The sequence below is a fragment of the Arachis ipaensis genome, chromosome B02 (genome assembly GCF_000816755.2).
Source record: "Arachis ipaensis cultivar K30076 chromosome B02, Araip1.1, whole genome shotgun sequence".
Classification (NCBI taxonomy): Eukaryota; Viridiplantae; Streptophyta; class Magnoliopsida; order Fabales; family Fabaceae; genus Arachis; species Arachis ipaensis.
The window spans coordinates 106,894,691-106,905,534 of record NC_029786.2 but is presented as its reverse complement, the minus strand read 5'-3'; the positions used below and the strand labels follow the sequence as shown (position 1 = coordinate 106,905,534).

General features: G+C 33.1%; 2 protein-coding genes across 3 annotated transcripts; both read right to left on the bottom strand.

The window, feature by feature from the left end:
- Positions 1,249-2,425, bottom strand: LOC110268205. Its single transcript, XM_021114103.1, has one exon. It carries the CDS (start codon positions 2,373-2,375, stop codon positions 1,524-1,526), a length of 852 nt encoding a protein of 283 aa, XP_020969762.1. The 5' UTR covers positions 2,376-2,425; the 3' UTR covers positions 1,249-1,523.
- LOC107626348 (receptor-like kinase TMK3) lies at positions 5,832-10,389 on the bottom strand. 2 transcript variants are annotated; one of them, XM_021116668.1, is made up of 3 exons: positions 7,740-10,389; positions 6,985-7,501; positions 5,832-6,203 (listed from the first exon to the last, which is right to left on the bottom strand). In XM_021116668.1, exons 1-2 carry the CDS (start codon positions 10,192-10,194, stop codon positions 6,993-6,995), a joined length of 2,964 nt encoding a protein of 987 aa, XP_020972327.1. In that variant the 5' UTR covers positions 10,195-10,389; the 3' UTR covers positions 5,832-6,203; positions 6,985-6,992. The 2 variants fall into 2 exon arrangements, with proteins under 2 accessions (XP_020972327.1, XP_016184699.1); XM_016329213.2 differs by lacking the exon at positions 5,832-6,203 and having other exon boundaries at positions 6,675-7,501.

Here is a 10,844-nt window from a genome sequence, read left to right as displayed (position 1 = left end):
TTATCAATTGATTTTATTGTAATTTTTTAACTATTCTTTAATTTAAAATTTAAAATTTAAAATTCAAATTTTAAGTTTAGAATTTAAAGTTAAAAAGTCAGCTTCTAATCAAATTCTTTCGAATTTTGTCAACCTTTGACATGTAGCATGCACTTTGCCTCTTTATATCTTCCCTAATAAGGATCACCATACATTAACCAGTAACCACATTCAATTATCTGAATGAAGTAAGGAACTATATTCATTGGATAATGAAGAACCTCTATTTTATGTTCTATATATAGTGCTTGATTGGGTGTCATTATTTTAATAAAAAAAAATTTTTTAATAAAAAAAATCTTTTTATATTTTTAGTGTGTTTGGTAAAATTCTAGTAGTAAAAGTAAAAATATTAAAAAAAATATAAAAAATATCTTTTTTTGAGAAACTGTAATTTACACCTTTTTTTAAAAGATCTTTTTAAAAAAATAATATAAAAAAAATCTTTTAAAAAAAGATAATTCGAAAAAAATCTTAAACAAACTCATAATGGAAAACTTCTATAGTTAACGACCTAACATCATTATATTTTGACCAAAACAAATAAAAACCTCATCATCATGAATTATTCATGGCTAAACAATAATGATATACAAGCTTATGTAGTAGCTTCTACACAACAATATAATGTTCTATACTTCTATGTACCTATTGAGAATAAAAATTTTGTTAGAGCATGGAGGAAAAGACCTAACTTTGACTTTGGAGGACATTCATTAGTCAATTATAGTTAGACATGGATCCATCTCCTTCAAGATCACACCCAAAGATTTCTCTCAATCTGATATCTCATATTCAATACATCCACTCTTAAAGATTGCAAGCTAAGTCACAATCTTCATATGACCTATTAACAATTATCTATTTTTATTTTTAATTCTTACTAACCTTTTAGATAAAAGAAATTACTTTGTTTTATATAAGATATCTCCAAAATCTATAATAACAATAAACATGTATGGGTTAAATTCTCACAAAGTGCATGAGAAACAAAATCCTAATATCTTTTCTTTCACACCCTAACAATTATATATCTTTGCTGATCACAATCAAAATCCAAAGCTTCCATAGTAGGATCACAACTCCTAAATCAGGCATACAAGTCTTATCTCATGAAATTATGGATCACACTTCTTAACATCTAATAATTGATCATGCAATTCACATAGAAAATTAAAGAAGAGCTACTGCAAAATTTCTCAAAGTCTAAAACAATTCATCACCAAATCAATCTAACCCAAATTTCAAAGTTCCAATCTCTATCTCACATTGAAAGAAACCTAAAAACAAAACCCTAAAAATCTATAATCTCCACGTAAAACAACCCTAATTAACAAATTGAAACACTCTCTTTCTAACATCCACATTATCATAACATAAACTACATTGACAAAACTATCTATATATATATAAGCGATTATATTTGACTATGTTCATCTCTATGGTTACCACAGACCTTTATAGTTTTTACATTTTTATTTACCTTACAGTATGTCACACCGCATAAGATCACTGCTCATTTCTTTCATTTCTTTCATTTCTTTTCTGATAAGTTTCTCCAATTCCATAACAGATGAAAGAAAATCTTCATCAAAGAGATCTTTGTCAAAATTCCTTACCGGCGACGGAGAAATCGGTCCCCACCGTGACTGGCGGAACCCTTGAATTATCTTGTCGTATACGCAAGGATGAAAACCGCCATCGCCGATTCCTGTCATCCTTGCTCTTTGACACACTCTGCAAATCTTCAAGATTCCTCTTCCTTCGCGAGCACCGTCGCTTCTCTCCACGGCGCAACCATTGGATTCTTTCTTCGGAATTTTCACGTTGTCGTTGATCGCCATGTTCGTCAATAAACCTCTCTTTTCAATGAAAAGATCCCTCTTCCTCAACTCTTCCTCCAACTCTTCCTCCATGTACAGAGGCGCCTTCGCTGAAATCGCCCTTACACGTAACTCCTGGAGTGCTTCCATGGCGGCGCGAACTGGATCCACCCGCCGTTTCTTCTTGACGACGCTCGCCGCGTTCTTCTTTGCTGAGCCTTTCGTGAGGCGCTTGACGACGTGGAAGTAATGCTCGCCGGAGCGGTCGCTAGGTAAGACGAGGGAGAGATCGAGCTTTTCGAAGAGAAGAACTTTCCGGCCGCTGTCGGCGGAGGAGAGGTAGACGATGAGATCTTCCGACGGAATACCGACCTTGTTGCTGAGGTGGCGAAGCAGGCGCTTGAAGGAGATTTCGGCCGGGTCAACGGAGACTGTTCCGACGTTGACTTCTCTCTCTCCGTCGCTGTAGACGACGGGGTAGTGGCGGATCCCGCCGGCTAACATTTCGTTCATATCGTTAGCGCTTCTTTAATTTTGTTTAGCGAACGGAGAGAGTGTGAAGAAAGAGAGGGTTTTATGGCGCTCTATTTATAGGGTAGCAATGAAGTATGGGTCTTACTGTTTTAGGGGTAGATCCGTAAATGTGTGACATTTCAAAATTTTTGAACTGATACTAAACTAGTTAACTAGAGTCTATAAGGTAAGCTAAGTTTATTGAATCCTAATTTTCAATTATCATCAAATCCTAATTTTCATGTTGGACAGGAGAACTGGTCAAACTCGAATTTAATTAAGGCAAAAATTTAGCTGCAGTCGATTTTACGTGAAGTTGATAGTTGAGAGAGTCGTTAGATAAAAATTTAGTTAAATCAGTCAAATTATCTAACGATTCTCACGTGAAGTCGACTACACTAGTTTTCACCTTTAATTAAATAGGAACTTAATTTTTTCAGTCAATATTAAATAATTATTTGAAATTATATTTAAATATAACTCATTCTATATTTATTAGATTTAAATAATATTTAACTATGTGAAAAAATAAGAAAATTAGTTTTATTCTTTGAATTTATTACAAAATCAAATTCAAATTCAATTAGATAAATCTGTTACAAGTTCATATATTACGACAAATTATTCTTCTGACATACTAATAATATTTTGTAAATATCTCAAGCCACCATTATCCCTTTGGTTCAAAGTTAGTTATAAAGTTAACTGAATTCTCTATAAAATTGTGTTTAATAAGTATTTTTAAATTCATAAAAAATATTATATGACTTGCAAAATAACTCTTCAAATTGAGTTAAATTTTTCTAACATAATCGCACGGTATTTATCCGAGGAATCAAAAATAAATTTATTGGGTATCTGAATTCTATTAAAGAATTTGACACGGTAAAAATTTAAACCATATGTGATTTTAATTAATAAAGATTTATGTTACAGGCCAAAAAGATAGATGAAATGATACCATATGTCTCCGTATTTTGGGGGGATATTTTGGGATATTTGTTTGTTTTTCCTGGAAATTGAGGCCATCTTTTTTGTATTTAAGTAACAAATTGAATAACCTGTTTGGTAAAGTGAGATGGTTAACAATTGTAACATCGGAGAATAGCAACAAAATTTCTTAATGCGATTAGAGGTAATTGATTTTTATGGATTATAATGATATCTAAGGTGGCTGCTGTTTAGCCAGATAGTTGTGCGAATGCTATTAAAAATTACTTCAATTATAATATAATGTCATGTATTATGAATTGTAGTATTTTTGTACGACGAAGGATATTAAGAAAAGATTGACATCTGTACATGACTTCGTTCATACGGATTGATACTTACAAATATACTCTAACGTTTAAATCAAGATAGATTTAAAAGGTATAAGTGAGAATTAAAAATAAAAGAATGTTAAGAGGTTAACAAAATTTGTAATATATAGTAATTAATTAGTTATTATCAATATTTTTAGTGGTGTGAGATGACATTTAATAATATAAAATTATTTATTTTTTTTATAATTAAGTGCTGGTCAAATTTCAATGAAAATACTGCTCCTAAACTTTCTCTTAAAAATATATAACATATCTATGAGGCTTCTTTAATATAGTTTATGCTATCATTTTATTTTATTTCATTGGCTAAAATAATAAAAATATTTGAATTTAAATCAGTTTAAACTTCAAACTGCAGTCAAAGTCTGAATCCGGAAGACCAGGTCCTAGCGAGGTCGTTGGAGATCCGGAGACCGAATCCAGAACACCATCCAAAGTTTTCATTTTTTAATAGAATTTTGATGGTTTATGATATGTCTCCAACCATGAAGTGGGTTGTTGAAAGATATTTATTTTCAGATTATCTTGGTTAAACTCATTTTTGGATGGAGTGAAATTAAAAAAAAAAAAGTTAATAATTGTATTAGATAGTAACAATTTTTTTTTTTTTTTTTCAGAAAATTTATTTATTATTTAACAATCAAGACATACAAGCTTATGTTACAAACTCTAATTTGTTACAATTAAACGAGTTTTGAATATATTCGGATATTATTTTGTGTGCAACCATGTTATTTTAAACGTGTCAATGAATCTAGACCAAGCTTTATTCAACATGCCATTTAATCCAAGTAAATAAAATTGAACCTCAAGCATAATGCATAATTCACAATACGGCAGTATATTTCTCTATGGAGAAACTTTAATAGACATACTTAAAATAAAATAACAGGTGCTTAATATTCTTATGTAAATATATCGTAAATGACGAATGAAATTTGTTACATATATTGCAAATATATTTGGTCAAACCTAAATGCAAATAATTGATCTATAGTAACAATTAACATACTAACAGCAAATAGATCACATTATATATAGAATTTAATTTTAATGTATTAATACAGTGGTACAATCATATTTATTTTTTTGTATGATTATTCATGTCGTCAATAAAACAAAGGTACAAAGAAACACCAACTAAGAGCTTAGAATGTGAGGCATCATGCAATAATTTTCCATGTGATGAGGCCAACTAAGTGAATTTGTCTCAAAGTGATCATTTTTTTCCATTTTTGTACATTGCAATACTAAACAAGAAAATGCATTATTATAAGTTTATTGCTCATGATATGATGAATGGTTTTGTTCTTTCTTTACTTTATGAGGCTTCCTATTATTAAATTTACAGCACACTGATAACCTTAGGCCACAGGTGTCACATGATTTCAAATATTCCAATGTGAGAAGAAGAGAAATGACCCCACAATTTGTTGCCATCTTAATTTGGCAACTCGTTCAATTTATTTCCATGCCACATCTATACATGATATACTACCTAATGTAGTTCACAAATAACTGAAATTTTAGAGTCTTTTATTATTTCCTAGTCATAAATTAAGGATGGGTTTAGTTTACGTTTTTATTTTTTATTTTTAATATTTTTTATTTTAAAAAAATTATAAAAAAAGAAGAAGGTAAAAACAATAAACAAAAATTTTATGATTATCACTGTTTTTTTTTTCCACAAAATTTTGAAAATAAAAAATACTAAAAATAAAGAAATAAGTCTCAAAAGATTTGGACATTATTAATAAGAATTTAATTTTGATGTATTGTCAGTGTAAGATAGTTTTACACGTGCATTCAATTACGCAATAATACATCAATAAAAATAATTACCTTTCACATTGACCGATTGAATAGTCGTAAAAAAAACGAATATGGTTCTACGACTGTATAAGACGTTTTGTACTGTCAGTGTATCAAAATTAAATTCTATTAATAATAGTAAATATCAACTATATTTTCTAATCAAGAGACATAACATAGTTGGGGGTTAAATGAAATTTACAAGCATCTAATGAAGAGATTTGATTTCTAACGGTTACATAGGTGGGTAAAACTTCTAGTAGTAAATTACTCATTTTTAGAAGAATTTTCGTTTTTAAAAGAATTAGTCACAGAAAATATCATTTGACAAGAAAAAAAAATATCTAATACACTGTGTAAGAAGAGGAGAAAAAGACAATAAAAAAATCCAAATTCATTTAATAAATTTACCACATGGAATCTCTAGCACAGTGCTAGAAGCTGTGTAATAAAAATGGCTAATGATGTCACAAACACTAAATTTGTTTTCACACTAGATTGCCCCCACCAAAATGGTTCCTCCTCCATTGCCTTATTCATAATAATGAGTCTTTGAAGCTGTTATTTTTGTCTACTTTCCCTCTTTAAATAACTATATTCCAAAACTGTGGTGTGTTTGGATCATATCAGAACAATTGAGAAAGACAAACTACTTTGAATGATTTATTGATTGGTTCATGGAACCTTGTCCCTACAATAATATAGAGAAAAAAAAAATGAACATATACTTACACTTGTATGGATAACTCTAAGCTATCCAATCTTAAATCAAACAAAAAGTTGCAAATTTGAAGAAGTTATAGTCGAATTCTACGCCTTTTGGTCATAAAAGTTTGAGTAATTGTCCTTTCCGGTTCCTAACCATTTGCCCGATGGACTTCCCACCTCCTAAGAAATCTAGAAACCCAAATCGGTCTCTATCTACTTTGATATATGTACGTTCGAGTCCCTATCTACTTTGAGTAAATGCTCTTTCCGATCCCTAACCAGGGACTGGAACGTACATATATCAAACTAGATAGAGACCGATTTGTTTGGGTTTTTAGATTTCTTAGGGGGTGCGAAGTCCATCGGACAAATGGTTAAGGACCGAAAAAGGCATTTACTCTAAAAGTTTCGATAACATGTCATGAAACTATTTATTCCAAAAGTTTATATAAGCTATAAGATAAAATACATGAATGATTATATATTTTACAACATACTGAAAGGTTTCTTTGTTCTTATGGTACAAAACCAAACCCCAAACAAAACCATTTTACATAATTAACAAGCATTACCATTGATCAAAGCTCACTAATCACTATCTACAATAAACAACACTTAAAGCCATCAAAATTAAAAAATTACAATGCATACATATGGAACTTTCCAAAGCTTATTATACACAACATTTGAACTCAACATTTGGCAAGAGATCACATTGAGAACAAGAAAATGGACAACAATATGCATTCAGGAAACCAACATACCATTTGTTTCACCGGCCATCCGCGGACGTAAAAGAATCGGCGAATCCAGTAGGCCTTGCCGGAATACTACTCTTGCTGTCTTGTAAGTCCACATGGCTTAAATCCTTTCCTTCCATCTCTTGCCACCCCTTCACCATTTGGTTAAGGGGTAAACTATAGTCTATGCCACAATACTCTTCAGTTTCATCATCAATCGGTTTCCATTTCTCAACGAGCGGTGCCAGAATGCTCACGGCATACCCCATATCCGGCCGCTGGTTTGGTTCCCTGGCAGTGCAATGGCCAGCTAACTCAGCAATGATGGAAATGCTCTCAAAGGTTTCGTCCTGTTTTTCGAGTGCAGGGTCAATAGCATTCATAAGTTTCTCCTTATCTGATTTTATATTCCAGAACCATGCTGCCAAGTACTGGCTTTCCTCCGGCCGGTCCTCATCGAGTGCTGTCAATCCGGTCAGTAGCTCCATCAGAACAACACCAAAACTGAAAACATCTGCTTTTGTAGTGATTTTTCCGGTCACTGAAACATATAAAAAGAATCAACAAAACAAAAACAGAACCATGAATATTTATGAATGTAGCAAATAAATGAGGACAGTAGAAGTTCTAAAAGTATCACTAAAGATGAATAAAATTGATTAATGTCTTCATTAGTTACTAATTTCTGAAAGAACAACCACATATTTAGACATATATACTATAATACAAGGTCAATGGCTCTATTAATTCTATAAAGGAGTTATGAAAAAACAAATCACCTGCATATTCTGGTGCCAAGTATCCGAATGTTCCAGCAAGCCGAGTCACTACAGATTTTTTGCCATCCGGAGCAAGCTTAACAAGTCCAAAATCTGAGACCTTTGCTCTGAAGTCATCACCAAGCAAAATATTTGATGACTTAAGATCTCTATGAATGAAGCTTTGGTGAGCAAGAGTATGAAGATACTCCATTCCTCTAGCAACATCCAATGCAATGTTAAGCCTTCGCTTCCACGAAAGTGGTTCCAATTGCAAGCTCTTCCATTGGAAAAGATGCTTACTGAGAGCACCTTGTGGCATATACTCATAGACTAGTAGTCTCTCTGTCCCTTCTACTGAATAGCCCAAAAGAGACACCAAATTCCGGTGCCGGACTTTCGAAAGAACTGCGATTTCAGACTGGAACTCATCTAAGGCTTTTCTGCTTATCACACCAGCCTCCATTCTCTTCACTGCAATTTTAGTCCCATCATCCAATTCTCCCTTGTAAACACCCCCGAATCCACCCCGGCCGAGCTCATTCTCAGGCGCGAAATTCTTGGTAATGCCTCGAAGGACTTGAACCGATATTACAAGATTTCCAGCTTCAATTACATGAGACACTGCATTTCCACTGGTGTTTAGGTTCCCAGAACCACTTGCTGAAACTGTGGAAATGCTTCTTCCATTGCCATTGCTAGCAACAACAACCTTTACCACATTGTCTGAATCAGATGGATCTCTAGGGTGAACTACTAATGAACTTGAACCCTTGGAGGCTTCATTTCTCCCTTTGAAACAATACAGATAAATTGGAATAAGCAGAATAATTGCAGCAACAATACCTACAATTGGGGTCACAATCAACACCAAGTTCTTTCTTTTGGGATTCTTCAATTCAAGAGAACTGCCAGAGTTGGAATTTGATGGTGCTGTTGGAGTATCAACCGAAGAAAGTTCGCCCCTTCCAGAAGATGGATTTGGCTTATTAACAGATGATGATGATGATGATGATGATGATGATGATGATGATGATGAGGAGGAGGAGGAGGAGGAGGAGGAGGAGGGAGCTTGTGAGGAGTTACTATGATTCATCAACAGAGGATTCCCATCAGTAACAATCTTCAAACTCTTATCAAAACTTGGCAATGGACCTGAAATGTTGTTGCCACTTAGATCCAACAATTTCAGTGATCTCAAACTAGTCCAATTACTAGGAACCACACCACTGATTTTGTTACCCCCTAATCTGATTTCAACAAGAGAATCCAATTTCGCAACAGAAGGACTAAGAGTACCACTGAAATTAAACTTAGACAAAATAATCATAGAAACTTTCCCATTTGCATTGCACTTTATTCCTAACCATGGACCTTCACAAGGATTATCACCAATCCATGAATTAACAAGATTTAAAGGGTAATCCAACCCACTAAGAAACTCAATCAGTGCCATAACCTCATAGGAACATGAAACCCCAGGTTTTGTTTCACAAAAATTATTGGAATCAAAAGTAACTTTAGGTGTTACAAATTTTGGGGTTGGACCCATTAAATGGTTATTGTTCAAATCCAAATGTTCCAATTGCAATTTAGCTAAAGAATCAGGAATTACCCCAACAAGTTGGTTACCATTGAGATTAAGATCCTTCAGAGAAGCCAAGTCACCAATGTTCTTAGGAATAGTCCCTTTGAAATTGTTACCATGAAGCCACAAACTTGTGAGAGAAACCATTGTTGCAAACACATCAATAGTACCATCAAGACCACCACCATCTTGGTTATTCAACCACAGAATCTGCAACCCAATTCCTTTAAAACTCGCCGGAATCGCGCCAGATAAGTTATTCCCTGAAAGCTGCAGCACAGAAAGAGACACCATGCTACCCAAGAACTCAGGAATTGGACCAACCATGTTGCAACTCATGCAAGAAACATTGGTCAATTGTGTTGACCCTTGCAAAGTCAAAGGGAATTTCCAACCACCATTGCTTGCATTGAAGTTAACATTGTAATCCAATGCTAAAACCTCAAGACTCTCAAGTCCTTCAAAGAAATCATAAGGGATTGAATCAAACTCATTGTGGTTCAAAAATGCAAACTTTAACATCTTCAAACCACTGAAAGAAGGTAAAGGGCCATTGAGCTTGTTGTTCTGAAGACCAAGATTCTCAAGCATTGTGAGCTGGTTGAAGCTTTGAGGCAAAGGACCAATCAAGTTCAAGTTTTTAGCTTGAATCTGAGATACCCTTTTGCCATTGCAGAAGATGTACTTCCATGGAGGGTTTCCACATGGGTCTCCACCATTTTCAGGCCATGGTAAGAGCTCAGGGTTCTTGAGACCGTTTCTGAACTGGTTTAGAACCTTTACATCTGAAGGGTCAGTTTCAGTGAGAACAACACAGCACAGTGTTAACATCAAAAGTAATAGTAGCAAAAGAACATGTTTTTGTTGTTGTTCCATGCTGAAGATCATGATGATATAGATGTGAAACTGAGTTCAAAAAGCTTTGTTCTTGTTGTTGTTGCATTGAGAAAGAAGTGTAAATGGATTGTGTTTGGTGGAAGCTTGAGATGGAAGATGGAGACAGAAGAAGAAGAAGAGAGAGAGTGGAAAGTGTTGTTAAAAGGGTGAAGATTAAGGTTGTCAACAAAGGAACAAAAAGGTGAAATTATTAATTAAAGGTTCTAAGTGGAAAGTGTGTCATTAAAATGAGTGATTATTATATGATTACTAGTTTTAGATTTTGTTACTGTTATTGTTGTGTTGGTACTAATTGACTTAACGTTTTTTGGGAAACAGAAAAAATTCTCAGGTGAATAACGACAAGAAAAAAAGGTTGAGTGGTTTTTTTTCTTATATAAAAAATTGTCATTTTTTTAGTACTTTTAAATTAGAGGATAAGTTATTTTGTATCAAGTTATTGTACAATAAATTTGTTAGAATATTAAGTAATTATGTCTTTAATCAATCTAACACAGTTAAAATTTTGACAAAAAGTAACAAAAGTAAGTTTTTGGAGCATCTTTTAAATGTATTATTAGGATTATATATACAGGTATTTTTTAAAATTTATATTCTTGTAATAGTAAAATAATGTGAAATTAATTATTTATGGTTCAAAT

What these genes read in the sequence shown, in the direction of transcription:
- LOC107626348 (XM_021116668.1), bottom strand. Translation starts at nt 10,194, where the DNA reads ATGATCTTCAGCATGGAACAACAACAAAAACATGTTCTTTTGCTACTA. An exon ending in CTTGGCACCAGAATATGCAG is followed by an intron (nt 7,502 to 7,739) that starts GTGATTTGTTTT and finishes TATATGTTTCAG; the next exon opens with TGACCGGAAAAATCACTACA.
- LOC110268205 (XM_021114103.1), bottom strand. Translation starts at nt 2,375, where the DNA reads ATGAACGAAATGTTAGCCGGCGGGATCCGCCACTACCCCGTCGTCTAC.